The sequence below is a fragment of the Garra rufa genome, chromosome 6 (genome assembly GCF_049309525.1).
Source record: "Garra rufa chromosome 6, GarRuf1.0, whole genome shotgun sequence".
NCBI classification, from domain to species: domain Eukaryota; kingdom Metazoa; phylum Chordata; class Actinopteri; order Cypriniformes; family Cyprinidae; genus Garra; species Garra rufa.
In genome coordinates this window covers 26,839,505-26,857,324 of record NC_133366.1, presented here as the reverse complement: position 1 = coordinate 26,857,324, position 17,820 = coordinate 26,839,505, and the positions used below count along the sequence as shown (strand labels likewise).

General features: G+C 34.6%; 1 protein-coding gene across 1 annotated transcript in view; it reads right to left on the bottom strand.

The window, feature by feature from the left end:
- Positions 1-16,675, bottom strand: part of dis3 (DIS3 exosome endoribonuclease and 3'-5' exoribonuclease) — a 27,342-nt gene extending 10,667 nt beyond the window's left edge. The window contains exons 1-20 of the mRNA XM_073842612.1: positions 16,393-16,675; positions 12,929-13,086; positions 12,610-12,803; positions 12,002-12,075; positions 11,737-11,904; positions 10,809-10,970; positions 10,517-10,633; positions 8,341-8,478; positions 7,875-8,021; positions 7,658-7,774; positions 7,460-7,561; positions 6,822-6,886; positions 6,652-6,736; positions 6,434-6,561; positions 6,253-6,339; positions 5,915-6,071; positions 1,450-1,664; positions 492-660; positions 234-392; positions 5-109 (exon numbers count right to left, since the gene is read on the bottom strand). Of these exons, the coding sequence (XP_073698713.1) occupies positions 5-109; positions 234-392; positions 492-660; positions 1,450-1,664; positions 5,915-6,071; positions 6,253-6,339; positions 6,434-6,561; positions 6,652-6,736; positions 6,822-6,886; positions 7,460-7,561; positions 7,658-7,774; positions 7,875-8,021; positions 8,341-8,478; positions 10,517-10,633; positions 10,809-10,970; positions 11,737-11,904; positions 12,002-12,075; positions 12,610-12,803; positions 12,929-13,086; positions 16,393-16,611 (2,766 nt within the window). The 5' untranslated portion in view covers positions 16,612-16,675. The remainder of the gene's footprint in view (positions 1-4; positions 110-233; positions 393-491; positions 661-1,449; positions 1,665-5,914; positions 6,072-6,252; positions 6,340-6,433; positions 6,562-6,651; positions 6,737-6,821; positions 6,887-7,459; positions 7,562-7,657; positions 7,775-7,874; positions 8,022-8,340; positions 8,479-10,516; positions 10,634-10,808; positions 10,971-11,736; positions 11,905-12,001; positions 12,076-12,609; positions 12,804-12,928; positions 13,087-16,392) is intronic.
- Positions 16,676-17,820: the final 1,145 nt, after the last annotated feature.

Here is a 17,820-nt window from a genome sequence, read left to right as displayed (position 1 = left end):
GTGCCATTCTGATCCTCTGATGCTGGATGTTGGAAGCGTCAAGGCTGATTGTTACCTTAACTTTGTCAAACATGTGGAAAGTGTGTTCCTCCACTTTGAGTGTAGGACCCTGAGGAGAGAAAACATGTTCAATCATAGAACATTTACACAGAAATCATGCAACATCTCATGAATATGACCTGTAAGGTTAATATTGTCTGGCTTCGCAGACGGATATCAAAGTTTTTCAGTACCTCAGAGTCAAAAGTGAGATGAGGACTGGGTTTGTCCTTGTTCTCAAAGAACACAGTGCCTTCCATTCCAAATTTAGGGATCAGGATGATGATAGCATTTTTTCTTACAAAAAGAATGAATCCATCCTCATTTATGATTCCCTTATTCTTGAAGAACAGCTAAAGGATCAAGATGAGAGACACCATACATTTAAAAAAAAATGTGACAATTACTTAACAAATCATTAAAGTCAGACTTTTTTTGGTTTTGCACTTTACCTGAGTGTGGAACGCTACTGAGGCTCTCTGTGCATACTGGGCCATTTTGTGTCTGTAGTTGAGGTTGTTGCATAAGGCCGACTGCTTATGCTTGTCCATCAAATCTGGATACGTACTGTCTGCATTAATAGCCACTGCTAACAGACGGTGAACTATGATATCAGAATATCTACAAAATAAAAAGGCATAAATGTTTAGTCAGAGAGGGTTAACATGTGAATGGGTGAAGAAATGACAAAAAAAATTATCGTGATGGTAATCCACATGTGAATATGGACCACAAAACCAGTCTTAAGTAGCAAAGGTATATTTGTAGCAAAAGCCAAAAATACACTGTATGGGTCAAAATAATCTATTTTTCTTTTATTCCAAGAATCATTGGGATATTAAGTAAAGATCATGTTTCATGAAGATGTTTTGTAAATTTCCTACTGTAAATATATCTATATATAAAACTTAATTTGTAATTAGTAATATGCATTGCTAAGAACTTCATTTGGACAATTTTAAAGCAGTTTTCTCAATATTTAAATTTATTTGCACCCTCAGAGTCCAGATTTTCAAATAGTTGTATATCTCTGCCAAATGTTGTCCTATCCTAACAAACTATATATCACATAGAAATTAGTATGACGATTGTCAAATGTTAAAATCAGTGTACAAGCTAGTTAAAAAAATAAATAAATAAATAAAAATCAAAACAAAACAAGAATAAACTAAAAACCCTTTAATGTCAATTTCTTTCTATCCGACCCTAAATTTCTCTCATAGAAACCATTGATAACAAAAATGATATTTGTATTTAAATGTCTTTTTGCATGATATGGATTCACAGAGAGTATTTCTCTAAAGATCTTTGTGTTGTCTGGGTTGGCATGAGGGGAAGCAAACCATGAGAACATTTTCATTTTAGGTCAACTACCCCTTTAAATTGATTCAGTGGTCCTGTGCATCTCACCTTCTGATGGGTGATGTGAAGTGTGTGTAAATGGGTGATGCCAGGCCATAGTGGTGGAAATCACTGTCCATTCCAGAGCAGAAATACACGGCCTGCATCATGCAGCGGGTGGCCAGAATCCTCAGCAGGGTGTTGAAGTACGGAAAGTTCTCGATCGTTGCATTGTTTAGGGAATCAGCCAGAGCTTTGCCTGAATCTGTGAGGATGCTGAGTTTCTGAGAAAAGGGAATAAGGCAAAAAAAAAAAGTGAGCAATAGGCTGGAACATTTAAAATGTAGGGGTTGATTATATACACATTTATATACATCTAGGTTGGCTTTAGTATGAAAAGGTCTGGAGTGGTCGCTGGTCACCACCTACTGGTGTAGAAGCCCTGATATACTCAAGGTGAAGTTATTTTTTATTTGTCTCTCAGGGGTTAAAACTTTGAAATAGCTGTGCAAGGGTATCAAACATTCTGACACAACCCATGATGCTAAGAGTGGCGTTTAGAATGCTGCACGCTGGTGGTGGATGATAAGAAGGCCCTCACAATTCTAGTGCCTAGAACAGCGCTATATAAAAATGTAACAAATTATTACTAAAAAATGACAGCAATTAAAAAAGCAAACAAAAAAACCCAGCAGTTCCACAGAATAATTGATAGTTGAAAAAGAACACTGATCAAAATTAGAGAACACTTTCATATTTAACTGGCAACCTAATTTTTCAGTTTCACTGAATTTGCAAGATGGTGAGCCGTTCTAAAGTGACTGAAACTTTGCGACAACAGGTGGTCCAGATGAATGCCAATAGCCACAGCAACAGAAGTTGGTTGTTCCAAATCTGTGATTTCTACAATACTGCATCTTTACAATGTCACTAATTCATTCAAGTCCGCAAAAAAGGCTGGTCATTGACGTAAGACAAGTGCATGAGAGGACAGGATAATGCAGAGAAACTCAATGGGCAATCGGTTCAACACTGCAACTGGAATTTTTTGCCAGTTCAGCGCTTAACAGGGTACCAGGGTTGCCACACCTTGGTTAACTTCAAATTCAAAGAACTTTCAGGGACTTTAAAGGACTTAATGTGGGACGCATTTCAATTTGAGAGCAATGTTACATTGTGTTACCTTGTAAGATACATTTTTACAGTTTTCATGTGTCAAACACAGCTTTTGCCATATGACAGAGATCTGATTTTCTGTTTGTTGTAAATGTGCGTAACTAAAGCTAATACTAAAGCTAGTATGCATTGGTCACAAAAACAACATATTAGTGGAACGGAAGGAATAATATGGAATTTATTCCAGAAAACTTCTTGCACAAAATGAATTCAACCACTTTCAAGGAGCTGTATCTACGCATGTTTATTTTCAAAAACTTTCCAGGTGCTTGACAATTTTTTTTTTCAGGTTCACAAACCTTTAAGGATTTTCAGAATTTCAAAGACCAGTTTTTCACAACTGTCTATCCTCAACAGATTGAGTGCACAAAACAAATGCACCTTAAAAGATTTCCAAGGCCAAGAAGGTTGAGCCCCAGAACACTCCCACCCACGTAACTGTCATGGACCAATAGCAGTTTCAAGGCTTTTAATATCCGTGAAGTTCTCCAGAATGTTTATGCTGGTGAGCAGTTTTGAACCACTAAAATCTGTTTTTGCCAAATCTTATTGGAAATTGTAAATTTTGCTTGAATTAAATCAGAGCAAAAATTGTCCCTCAAAATAAATTCCAGGGCTCCAATGTTGTTCTTAACTAATGTCTGACTTGGTTTAAAGAGATAGTTAACCCAAAAATGAAAATTTTGTCATTAATTATTCATTCTCATGACGTTCCAAATTTGTAAGTCATTTATTCATCTTTGGAACACAAATTAAGATATTTTTTTAAGAAATCCAAGAGCTTTCTGACCCTGCATAGACAGCAATGCACCTGAAACATTCAAGGCGCAAAAAAAAAAAAAAAAAAGGAAGGACATCCTTAAAATAGTCCATGTGACATCAGTGGTTCAGCCTTAATTTTATGAAGCAACAAGAATACCTTTTGCAATGTTTGCAAGTAGAGTAATGCAACCGCATGTGTTGTGGCACTCTTGTGAAAAAAAATTTCAAAAACAAGAGAAGAAATTGTTGAAATGAAGTCATTATTTTAGTTTTCTTTGCATACTAAAAGTATTCTTGTAGCATCATAGAATTACAGTTGAATCACTGATGTCACATGGACTATCTTAACAATATCCTTACTACCTTTCTGGGACTTAAACATGGTAGATCCGTTGCTGTCTAAGCAGGGTCAGAAAGCTCTTGGATTTCTTTATAAGTATCTTAATTTGTGTTCCGAAGATGAAACTTTTACAGGTTTAAAACAGCATGAGGGTAAGTAATTAATGACAGAATTTTCATTTTTGGTGAACTATCCCGGCTGCTTTATTTTACAGTTTGTGTACTTTCATGTACTTAAAGTGTACTTACCTTATACTACCAATACTTTCTTAGATAACTACATGGGGTAGGGTTAGGTTTAGGGGTATGTCCAAGGTTAGTACCTACAGGGTTTCTGCAGATATGAACAAATGAAATTTAAGACTTTTTAAGACCTTTTTAATACCACCTTATATGAAATTTAAGACCGAAACATGTAATGCAAATAGATATTATATTACATGCATATATGTAATATTTAATGTGTTTAATGTACAAAGTAAACACAATTTCATGGCTGTCATAAATTAAATGTATTACTACGATATACAGTGAATTTTTCATATCAGCAGATACTATTCCACACAAAATATCCCCATAAAAGTACCACTAGAAATATCTGATGTAAAAAAAATTCTGAAGCAATATTTTCATCAGTGCTCTATTAGCTTTTACATCTTAAATCTGCATATTTGATTTACCTTTATAAAGGCTTTTTTTTTTTTTACTTTTGAAATGTATGCATTACCTTTGAAATTTATTTTATGAATTTATCAATAAATTCTGAATGGCTGTTAGCAGTGAGATTACATAATTTACACTGCAAAATTAAAAGTGATATTAATGTTTTAAATACATTTATTGATTTATAAATATATACATTAGAAATGTTGGGTGTGGAGGCATACTTTTAAACACACTAAACTACCAGCAGGTGGCGGTAAGTCACTTCATGAGCGAGTTATTTCAACTGATTCGAGCAAAACGCTGAATTATAGCAAAACGTTGCTAGGAGAATGCTTCTGCTAATGTTGCATATTGTCTAATATGTAAGTAACTACTTGACTAACTACTTTTTTATTGAGCTAAAATTAATGCAACATTTGTAATTGTGTGAATTTTCAGCAAAAAGCTCACTTGGTATATTACTGAACTATATCGTGTTATAAATAACCTATACATTTTAAATGTTTACCTCAGTGTGTTTCTTTAGAGTGCTGTTACATTAATTTGTTTTAAAGTATGTCACAAATAGACCAGAAATACACTATCCATTATCAATTGCTGTTTACGTTGAATGTATTAAAATATGAATCTTTCTTGCCTTTCGATGCTTCGCTAGTTGTTTTTGTCACTTCAGTTTTAATCAGGCGGTTTGTTCGGTCGGGCAAGTAAAAAAACATTTTAAAAGTATCTCGAAGGCTGGCGGTCAGCTAGCTCGACCTATATTTCTTATTATTATTGATAACATTATATACAGAAAAAGGTCGTTTGACCTGTATTCTGCTACTGCGATTCTGTCTGAAGACGCAGTAACTTCCACAGAGGGAGAAAAAAATCTAGTTGTTAGCAACTGGCCTTAGCCAAGCCCTATATTCAGTTTTTTCAAGCTAAGTATCGCCAAACTTGCACTTCCCCATAGCTAAAAAGTTAAATCCATTTCACTTCTGCGGTACAATCCGAGAGAGACTCGCGCCAATAACAGAAAGCTGATTGGCTATTGCATGTTGGTCTCATTTGTAGTTTAAATACAGCAAATTATATTTGGAATAGTGAAATAAAGAACTACAACACCCTGGAAACAACAAAAAGAGAATTTAAATGAGCATTAGAGGTAGCGTTACATGGACATCGGAAAAATAAGACCTGTGTAAAATTATTTAAGACCTAGGACAGCGAATTTAAGACTTTTTCAGGCCTAAAATTCTGATTTTTAAATTTTAGACTTTTTAAGACTTTTTAAGACCTTGCGGAAACCCTGTACCTATTTTTAACCTAGTTATTGTGATTATTGTAATAAATACATAGTATGTACAAGAGGAACAGGACTGGCTACCACTATCCCTTTAATGCTGGTCTTTGTAAACTTGGTAGATGGTATCATTTCCACAGCCAAAACCCTTTAGGAATTGTTCAGTGAATTATTCAACATAAAACAAATTTCCTCAGATACATCATATAAAAATATATAAAATTGAAATGTTTAAAAATAAATATATCTTTGAATTTATATTTCAAATATAAAATGAAAATGAACTACTACAGAGTTTCCACCCACCCTTGAATTTGCAGCCTTAATGAGGATGTCGTAGTTTGACGGTGGTGGTGAAGGGTGTTTCCTCAGTAGGGCACATTCTGAGAACTCATCATAGATCTTCTGTGCTACAGAGATATTCGCCAACAACATGAACTCCTCCACCATAGAATTAGTCTCCCTGGAGAAAAATGTAAAAGCAGAATCAAGACAAAGGTAGTTTAACTACTAGAAACTACTAGTATTATATTTTACAATACAATCAGCAGAAATAATAAAAATAAATCAAATCAATGAGAATGTTAACATTATATTTTTATTACATTATTAACCTTTGGCAGAGAGACATATAAAGCACTCACATTAGTTCTTTGGTCTGCAGATCTATAGGGTCATGTGTCTCACTGTCTATATGGAAACGTACTTCGGGAGAGGAGAGGGTCAGCGCTCTGAAAAATGATACAAAATAAAGGGTAAAAGACTGCTTCATGATCAAAGCTGTGTTTCAAGATTATTTATTTCATTCAATTTAAATGCAAATACCCTTTTTCAATCCTCCGGCCCTTTAAGAGTTTAGCCAGTTTGTTAAGGCCCCGCAGACTCTTTGTGATGTCATCATTCATGGTGGTGTCGTCAATTCTCATCTGAGCTTCGGCATATGTAAGGGAGGCCTAATGTGATAAAACAACACTTACTTACAAAGCACATTCCATCATAAACCATCATTTTAAATCCATTTTTAAAATTAAAATGCAGCAAACCTTGGAATTAATGACACTCTTTGTGAAGTGTGTTTTGATGATTTCAGCATTGTCGTTCATCTCCCAAATACAAGAGAATGCTAACCTGAGGGTGGAAGTGCTCATTAGACAATGAAGGTTTTCAATTATATTAACCACTTTAGTAATAATAGTTATAATAGAAACCACACCTCTCAACATTGGATCGCAGAGAACACAAGTTGGAACTCAGAAGTTCAGGAACCATGTCAATTCTCTGTGAAAAGAACAAAATTAAAGGTAATATTTAAAATTAGGAAATATAATTACTAAGGATAGATAATACATTTTGCCATTAAAATGTTCCTGCCGAAAAAGCCATAAATTCCATTTTCATTTTTCAACTCAAAGGAGAAATAAATAAGCCAAAATCTATCAAGAACTACTCAAATAGATTTTTTTTGTAGAAAGTAAATTTTATTAAAAAAAATTGTTCAACTGAAGAGTTTAATTTAAATGTTTTGGGTTTGTAAGATAGATTTTCTAATATTTTTGAAATGTCAAAACAAAACTGTTTATTTGACCCAAAACACAAAAACAATAATAGTTTAAAATGTTACATTTAAAAAAAAAGTGTTCTATTGTAACATACTGTAAAATATAATATTTTATGTTTATTCCTGTGATGAATTTTGAATGAAATCATTCTAATATGCTGATTTGTTTTTATTTCCAGGCTTTTGTTCCAGCAAATACAGTATTTTGGATTTGGGACAAGATTTTTCATTTCAGTGGATTGCTAATTGTTATTACAGCTCATTATTATTCCATACATTCCACAAATAAGTACCTTTCCACAAAGGTAGACTGTAGTGCCTCTGCTTGCTGCCTCTTGATCTAGAGCATTTCCTGGCCGAATAAAATGGCTGACATCTGCTATGTGAACACCAACCTGAAACAAAAGCATACCACTCAATACAAAAACCCAATGGAATTACACTAGTACATTCTCTTTACCACTTGTGATCATTTACGCAAGTTGCAATACCTCCAAGTTTCCGTTCTCCAGTTCCCGACAATGAAGAGCATCATCAATATCCGTACAGCCAGGAGGATCCACACTACACACACAGAGGTGTCTGAGATCTGCTCTGACCTTCATATCCTGCAGGAAAACAGATAAAAATCAAGCTTTGAGCATTTCAATATGTTATATAGAAATATTCTGATACAACAAAGTCTTTCAAAATGCATGAATACACTACCTCATCAGTAATACTCCAGGGCATCTTGGGTAGGAAGCTAAGAACAGCTTGAGAGAATGGCTGATGAGGAACATCATGTTCTAGAAGAAGAACCTCTGTCTCGGTCTCTTTATCTCCAGCAGTGCCAAGGTTTTTCACAAAGTGACCCTGAGAGAAATCCAAAAAATAAATATAAAGTGATCTCAGCATCCAGGCTTTCCGGACTCACGTAATGTTGAAAACATTCTAAATACAAATCAGAAAAAGTGGCTATTAATACATAATAAGCATGATTAATAATCCCAAATGCAAGTTTGCATCATGCATTTCTAGGGACTCAGGATGCAAATTAGCGTACGCTGTACAATGCATATTTTTCAGCTTCTTCTGGCTGGAATCATGATGGAATCAGCATCTCTGAGGAAGCCTGTTGTTTAAAACTTGTCATCATTTGTATAAACTGAAACCGTAAGTCACTGACACTTACATTTGGGTATCTGGAGTTTTTAGGCCAGCCATCGATAGCGACCATAATTCTCTGCCCAACCAGATTGGCGGCTTGTCTGGTCTCAATACGAATCCGTGGGATTCGTCGGTCTGCTGGGGTGAAAAGGTGCCTTGTTGCCTGGTGTGAAATTTAAAACAGTTAATTAATGCAATGCATCAGACAAACATATCAAGATTTTTCAAGAAACAGAGACTCTGTCTTAGTGATCATAATACAGTGGTTATATTAACAATAACTGAGTTATTATATTGTGCGTTTATCTCTTCAGGACTTGTTGTAAAATGTATATATTCAGCTTCAGTTCAAATTATTTCAGTCACACTACTGTATCCTATGTTTACACATTTATTTAATCAAACCTTCAGTAAAAATTATTGCAACATTACTTCTTTAGGAATAGATTATTGCAGAAATTACCATGTTTCTGGCAATGTTATACATTTTGCAAATATTCTTTTAACCGTAACTGATGATGCAGTGCATATAATTTCTTAAACAACCATGTTGGAAGACATATATATGTACATATTCCAGGACGACAATTCACTAGGCTTAATTTGTGAAATAGTGGTTAAGTAAGCTTGATGAGTAGTTTTCTTGTATAAACTTGCCATCCCGGAGTTCTGAATTTAACTCTATTGAAAGAATTTGCGATTTGTGCTGGAGTTGACTTTACAGAGTGGTTTAACTCTCCCACTGTCAATATAAGATCTCAGATCAAGATCTTTCTTCCGTTCTGCTGCTACATATTTTTGTGGAAACCATGATTCTTTTTACCAGGATTATGTAATTAAGTTCAAATGAACAGCATTTATTTAAAATCGAAATATTTTTAAAGCAACATCTATAAATGTCTTTACTGTCACCTTTGATCAATTTAATACTAGGAGTGTGCGATATTGAGAAAAAAAAAACTCAATATTTTCTGGGATTTTATTGACAACCATAATTTGACGATATTTTGCTGAGTGTTATTGTGCTTAAGGACTACCGTGCTGACTCCTAAAGTTTTTGATATTCTTCATATTCTGTGTGGTCAGTTCACAGCAGTGATGGAAATGATTCTTTTTCAATAGGTTTAAATTGGGCATTTGTGACCCTGGACCACAAAACCAGTCTTAAGTCGCTGGGGTATATTTGTAGCAATAGCCAAAAATACATGGTATGGGTCAAAATTATTGATTTTTCTTTTATGCTGTAAATATATCAAAATGTAATTTTTGATTAGTAATATGCATTGTTAAGAACTTAATTTGAAGAACTTTAAAGGTGATTTTCTCAGTATTTTGATTTTTTTGCACCTTCAGATTCCAGATTTTCAAATAGATGTATCTCGGCCAAATATTGTCCTATCCTAACAAACCATATATCAATAGAAAGCTTATTTATTGAGCTTTCATGTGATGCATACATCTCAGTTTTGTAAAATTTAACCTTATGACTGGTTTTGTGGTCCAGGGTCACATTTTTACTTTTATAAATCAATTTTTTCTAAAAGTGTGCAGCATCTTTTGAGTCAAATTCTTACATTTAATCAGTCAGTTATAATAATAATACATTTAGGCTGTTACCAAACAAATTAAATCAGTTTCAACAAAATTAATCTTTGCACAAGTTGCATATGAAGTGGCATTTAGATGTATTTACACATGTTAATGCAGCTATATTTGACATTCTTTTAAAAGTGAAAAGACACTTTAAATGTAAAATTAAAACCACCACCGGTGGCAGCAAGTGGCTGTTAATAAGTGAGTCACTGCGACTGAACCAAATCATTTAAATGGTTGATTCAGTCAGGAACGAAACACTATCATGTTGCTCGGTGACGCAAAACAGTGCTGTAGCTGTGTTTGGAATGATTGTTGTTGGCGGAATTAAGCAAAAACGGGAAATATGCTGTCTAAAACAAGTCTTTTTAATATTAACTTCTTGTTTATCTCATTTGTAGTCATGCTGATTTTTGAAGGGAAAAACAGCACTCTTCATGTGATATTGATTAAATATATGAAATTATATAAATATATACATTTTCCGCCCCCATATCTTGAATTATGTGATCATTCTAAATGCATTTTAATAGACTGAATCATGCAGTGAACACAAAAATCAACAGAGCTCAGTGACTGAAAATTGGCTAGTGGTGAAGCACTGTTACCTCTTTGATTATTGACTGTGAGAGCATCCCACAGAAAGGCCTCCAGTTCCTTTTTATAATGCCCACCACTCGCCCAGTGGGCTTGAGAATGCTAGACTCCGATGGTACACTCTTCAGCTACAACACAACAGCAAACAGTCATCATTCAATTCATAAAAATCTATGAACATACAGTATATTTTTAGAGTAATGGGTTCTACACAACAGCAACCAAAATAGAACCTTTCAGAACCAACTACACAGTGACTCTGGAAACATTTGAGTATTTATATTAACAGTCAAATGATCATACCTTATTTTCAGTCTCATCTTCCTCAGCATCTTCATCATTTGGACTATCATCCTGCAGCACAACAGATGATGGAGCAACCCAGCGTTCTTTGGGAAATAGTTCAACAGCCACTACATCCTGATTAACAACCCTGTTCAAATTCTGAAGGCCTTGAAGTAGAACCTGCCAAAACATGTCATGTTAATAGATGATTCTGCTTACAAATCTTTTTAAAGAAATAGTTCACCCAGAAACAATAAGTCCTCTAATATCTACTCACCTTAAGCCATCCAAGATGTAGATAAGTTTGTTTTTTCATGGGAACAGATTAGAAGAAATTTAGCATTACATCACTTGCTCACTTATGGATCCTCTGCAGTGAATGGGTGCCGTCAGAATAAGTGTCCAAACAACTGATAAAAACATCACAACACTCCACACCACTTAGGTCCATCAATTAACATCTGCCGAATTGAAAAGCAGTGTGTTTGTAAATAACTTTTAACTTCGTTTTTTTACTTCAAAGCATTACTTCCAGCTAAATTAGTTCTTCAGTTAACAATATGGGATATGAAAACCTGTGTGTTTGTTGAGAAATCAATATTACAGATAGAGGACCTATCTGTAATATTGATTTCTCAACAAACACGCAGGTTTTTATATCCAGTATTGCTAATTGAAGAACTGGAGTCAAGTGGATTACTTGTGGATTATTGTGATGTTTTTATCAGCTGTTTGGACTCTCATTATGATGGCACCCATTCACTGCAGAGCAGTGGTGAGCAAGAGATGTGCAGTTCAATTTCTCCAAATGAAGAAAGAAACCCATGAAGAGCTAAATTTCATCTACATCTTGGGAGGTGTGAGGGTGAGTACAGTTTCATAGATCTTTAGGTGAACTAACTCAAAAAATACAACAAAACAATTATCTACATGATAGCCTGCTTACCTCATTGATATCCGTCCCCTCTCTATTTATAAAGACTGTGCCCTCCAGATAGTTATCTCTGTTTGCATGGAACGTGCCTTGAAGAAACACTCCACTCTTAATGCCACTCTGAATCCTGGATAAAGGCAGATGCTCTGGAAACAGTACCTTACTGCCAGTGATTTCATTCTATAAAAGAACCGCAAAAGACAAATCATAATACAATTTAACACAAAAGCACATAAAAACTAAAAGCTTTCTTGACCATCCATCACGGTGTACGTACCTGATCATCAGCTTTCAACGCAAGTCTGTCCACAAGCTCAGGGTTGCCTATCAAGCTCTTGATATACTCTTCACCTACATAAGAATAGAACATACAAACAAAACCTGCATTCATTTGTGAAAATTTTCGCAATTATGCTATTATCCTAGTTACCATTTGTGAGAATGTGACACTACCGTTCAAAAGTTTGGGATTGGTAAGATTTTTTTTTTTTTTTAAATACAAAATTCAAAATACAGTTATATTGTGAAATAGTAGTATTACAATTTAAAATAACTTATTTCTGTGTGACTATACTGTAATTTATTACTGTGATGCAAAGCCGAAATTTTCAGCAGCCATTACTCCTGTCTTCAGTGTCACATGATCCTTAAAAAAATATTCTAATATGCTGAATTGCTGCTCAAGAAAACGTTTATTATTGAAAAGAAAGTTATATTAAATATTTAGCAACATTATAGATGTTTTTACTGTTGCTTTAGACATGCTTGTTAAATGAAAGTATCAAAAAATACAAAGTAACATCCACAAAGTTTTGAATGGGAAGCGTATAATGGGAAAAAAAGAATTATGCTCAGAGCAATAAAAATGACAAACATATCTCTTACATCTGTACACAATTAGACCATGCTCCTCTGCCTTCTCTTTATTGGCCCGATCATCAGTCAGCAGAACCACTTTCAGCGAACCACCATTGGTCTCTTTCGCAAGGTGATCTGCGTACCATTTAGCAGCGACACGGATGGCGCGATCATTGCGATCATTTGCACTTTCCCCTTGTTCTCGTTCAATGAATGTCTCTCTTAAAACAAAAATAGAAATGAGACACTAACATCAAGCACAGTCTGTAAAAATGGCTTCAAGTCAAATCAAAAGCATGTCACAAAGTTACTATTTGGATGAATACAGCCTCTTAGGATGCGTTACCTGTGATGCTCATTAGTGAAGGTGTAGAAGTGCTTTTCCTTCTCATGAATAGCATCCTTGATTCTTTTGTAGATGGGGGCACTCCTGTGTCTGACCTCTTGCAAAACAGTCTGAAGAATGATGACGTTCCTGATCAGAGGGTCTTCGAGGATGTCAATCTGTCAGAAGTGAATATCAAATAGGTTTTGTTTCATTTAAGGCATGACATTACAGGCAAAACCATTGTGCATTCATGCACAGGAGTGGTCAATTTTAAGATTTGGCTGTTCATAACATGTCTTCTTTCAGACTAGTAGAAAGAAAACATCCAAAATATTCTTATACACTACCAGTCAAAAGTTTTTGAACAGATTTTTAATGTTTTTTTTAAAAGAATTCTCTACTGCTCAACAAGCCTGCATTTATTTGATTCAACATACGGCACAGCAGTTATATTGTAAATTATTTTTTACTATTTAAAATAACTGCTTTCTATTTGTATCTATTTAAAAATTTAATTTGTTTCTGTGATCAAACCTATATTTTCAGCATAGCTGAAACAGTCTTTAATGTCTTCTTCGGTGTCATCTGATTCTTCAGAAATCTTTTTAATATGCTGATTTGCTGTTCAAGAAACATTTATTATTTCTATTATCAATATTTAAAACAGTTGAGTAGTTTTTTAGAAAAAAATTTTTTCTATTCATCAAATAAACCTGAAAAAAATTCTACTCGGCTACTCCAACATGATAATAATAATAATAATAAACGTTTTTTTGAGCAACAAATCAAAATATTAGAATGATTTCTGAAGGATCATGTGACTGGAGTAATGATGCTAGAAAAATCAGCTTTGAAATCACAGGAAAAAAATACATTCTAAAATATATTCAAATAGAAAGCAGTTATTTTAACCCTCTATGGCATAGTGTTGCCCTCAGGCAACAAACCACTTTTTTTGGCACACACAACACCCCTTTAATTTTTTTAAATAAAATATCACATTAAAAGTCTGATAACAAGTTTGTGACCAATGAAATTTGAGGTGGGTGTGGGTTTGACCTTTTTTCCTGGGGTAGAACAGTCCTTTTTGTGACCATAGGTGGCTTGAGCACACTGCTAGCAGAAGGTAAGATAAACTTCACCTCTTAACATGTTTAAATTTAAATATGTTTGTTTTAAAAATATATGTGATGTGCATGAATATGTGAAGAATCATATTTGATTAAGTAAAAACAGTTTTTGTCTTTATTTATATACTAAAATGTTAGTTTTTCTTTCGTTGCCTCAGGGCAACATTATGCAGTTAGGCCACTTTTGTTTAAACAATAACATGCTTATGGATCAAAATGTGCAGGGATGCATAGTTATCACCAAATTTATTTGTTTTGCACTAGTGTATAATATTACTCACAGGAAATGGATGTACAAACATTTTATGGAGGTAAAGTCCAAGATCGAGCAGTTAGGCTCATTCCTTCTGACGGTGAGGACAGTGAGCTTGAGGAGAGTGACAGTGAGGAAGAGTGGACACCAGAATCAGGTTTGAGGGAGGGTTAGAAGAACAGGATTTAGTCAGTAGAGCAACTTACTGTATGTAATACACATGTGTGAATGTGCTTGTGCATATGTTGTGTGTGTGTGTGTGTGTGTGTGTGTGTGTGTGTGTGTGTGTGTGTGTGTGTGTGTGTGTGTGTGTGTGTGTGTGCATGTGCATGCATAGGTGGGTAAATAGAGGTGACTACGAGATGACCAATTGTAATGCTTATGCTTCTTGGTTCCTTTTAAAACAGTTGGCATGTCTAATGAGAATGAGTCTGTGGAGGAAGATGAAAATGATCATGGAGATGATAATTCTCTGGAAGATGTTCCTCGCTTACCCCGCTGGAGAACACCCCACAATGCCAATCTTACTGAATATCAAGAATGGCTGTCCAGCCTTCCAACATCAGATGATATCATGTCCCCCTATGAATATTTCAAGATGTTTTTCTAGAGACACCACCTTGCATGCTGTGAAGTGGTTTGATAATCGTTCAGTCAGTCTTCTCAGTAATTATTTTGGAGCACACCCAAGTGACTGAGGTTGATAGGTGGTATGGCAAGCAAAAGAAAATCATCAAAGTTCCTTGTCCTGCTGTGATGAGGGAATACAATAAGAACATGAGTGGAGTCGATCTGCTGATTCATAGATGTTCCACTTTATCGACATGACCATCGTGACTGGTGGGCTGCTCTACAAGAGAGACTGCAGCAGCACTGGGATGAGAAAAGAAGAACAGATGAGGCTTCAAGTCATAGAGTATATCGCAGAAAGCTTGTGCAAAAGTGGGAAGAGTCTGGAGCGTAGGAGAGGTCGTCTTAGTTCCACAATTGCTGGGGAGTTTGAAGAGAAGAGAAGAAGAGGACCCACAACTTCCAGTCCCTGATGTGCATCTGGATAACACAGCCCACTGGATGGTCATGGATGCAAAAAAAAGGGAGATGCAGGGCACCAGGATGCAAGGGTACACCTAAAGCCAAGTGCCAAAAATGCAATGTCCATCTGTGCTTCACATCCACCAACAACTGCTTTTTGATGTTACATACTGAGCAATAAACCATTTATGAATGGTGTTTGTTTAAATAAAACTTGTTGACATTGTTGTTGTTGAAATAAAACTTTTTCAGAAATTCAGAAAACCTTGGTGTTTTAGTACCCTAACTGCATGTTGTTGCCCTGAGGCAACAAAAAAAAATCTGGTGGGGGGGCTGGGGGGGCGCACATTTTATGATTGATGTATTATCAGGGACACCCAAGCTCCCAAAAAATAGGGTCAAATATTTTTTTTCATCCTAAAATAAAAATTCATGCCATAGAGGGTTAAATATTAAAAAAATATTTTAAAATGTAACTGTTTTACTGTACTTTGACTGGTAGTGTATATTTTGAAGGTTTTTATTGAGGAGTTTGTTCATATCACTCATGATTTATAGAACATCTTATTCCTAAAAAATATATATGGCTAAAAAGGTATTTATTTATTTTGGCAGTTGACAGTATTTTGACAGATTTATGGAAAGATAAAAAAAATATTAGAAATTCCCCTTGGTTATAACCTTTAACTTCAATAACTCAGCAACTGTCTTAAAGAAATGTTTATATCTATTCGTTTTTATGATAAAGAATGAGTTATGAAGTATGAATGAATTATATAAAGAATGAATTAAGTAAATTGTGGTCTTAAATTCGCACTTTTTAGGTCGCCTGTATTTAGAATAAACCTTTAACTTCCCCCAAAAAAATGAACAGAAAATACAGCCTTTTTAAAATGTGAAATAGATTCCTTGTTGTTTAGTGAAATAGCATACTAAACAAGCAAATACTAAACAAGACGTCCTGACAAGACAAATATTTTGATGACAGTTAATAGTTTACAAAACAATGTTCATAACAAATACGCTTATTTCAATAAACAGCTAAATAAATAATAAAAACCACATACCTGATGCAAAACCACATTGGTGTCTGGGATTATATAGTGAGGATATGAGCACAAGTTACTTTCTATGCACGCGTCTTCCTGCAGCACAGGCGCTTCATCTTTACACTCCTTACAAACCTCACTTCCGCACCAGATGTCATCTCTGAGGTAATGTTCGCGCACTATTTTCAACACTCCGCCAGAGCGGGTCTTCTTCACAAATGTTTTGGATTTCAACATGGTGCAAATAACTGTATCGAGGGTGGTTTTGAGGAGCTGTTCCACCAAAACACACCACACAGTTAACCCACGTGTGTACGGTGCGCCAACTATATTATTCCGGAGTGATTCAGAGACGGAAAGGTTCAATATGGTATTTTGAACAGTAAAACACTTAAAATGTACCTATAAAATGACACGCTGTGTATCTGATAAAACTATACACTATCGGAAGGCTCCAAGCAGGCACAGTATGTTTTACATACAATTAGCTGGTCCCTTATCGTTGTAAACACTTCGAAAGTTATTGACTGGCCATTTTAATGTTTTAATGGGGTGGAGCTAGAGCTAATTCGGTTTACCCTTATTACGCCACACTAGATGGCGATAGAGCACTTTTCAGTGTGTGTGGAAAGTGCTGCGAAACTAATGTCATTTTAGCACTATTATTTTACTTACCTCAATGTGTTGTGTTTGCAACAAACATATTGTAGTTAATAAAATCTGATATTTTATCCCTCTGCTAACAGTTCCGCATAGCTTCCTAAATGCAGAAAACGTTCACACTGATTTAATTCTCTCAGGTTTATTTAATTAAAATTGTTCTTAGTAAATTTGCAATGGTGCATTGCTGAAAGCTTTTTGTGATGCCTCTTAAATGTTAACAACGTTCAAACAATATTTACGGTAATTTAAAACTGTATATACACTTTAGTTTTTATTTTGTTTCAATTATTTATACCCATATCTATGTTTTTTGTACATATATCTTATTTCCTTTTTACAAAGGCAAAAACGCAGTCTTTGCAAGTTTCACTGTCTTAATAAACATACTGAAAATGACTTATAACTTCACCATAAGCCATAAATGACCAGCATGGTTCAACTAAACCAGAAAAGCTTCTATCAGAAGGGTAATTAAGTCCACTATTACGAAATATGCAAGCTTTATTAATTATATCTGACAAGGTTTATGCAATACTAGCTCATAATTAATAATTCTATGATGATTAATGATCATAATACATTAGACATTAAACAAATGTTCTAAAATATGTTGTACACTTTGAATAATGTTATATCAGACACCTATGCGTTTATTAAAATTAAAGTTTAATTAAAAATAAGCTTTGTTCATGAACAATTTGAGACCTTTTTCTTTTAAAAAATTATAATAAAGATGCATGTAATGCATGTTAATACAATATTTGATATTTAAACATTTTACAT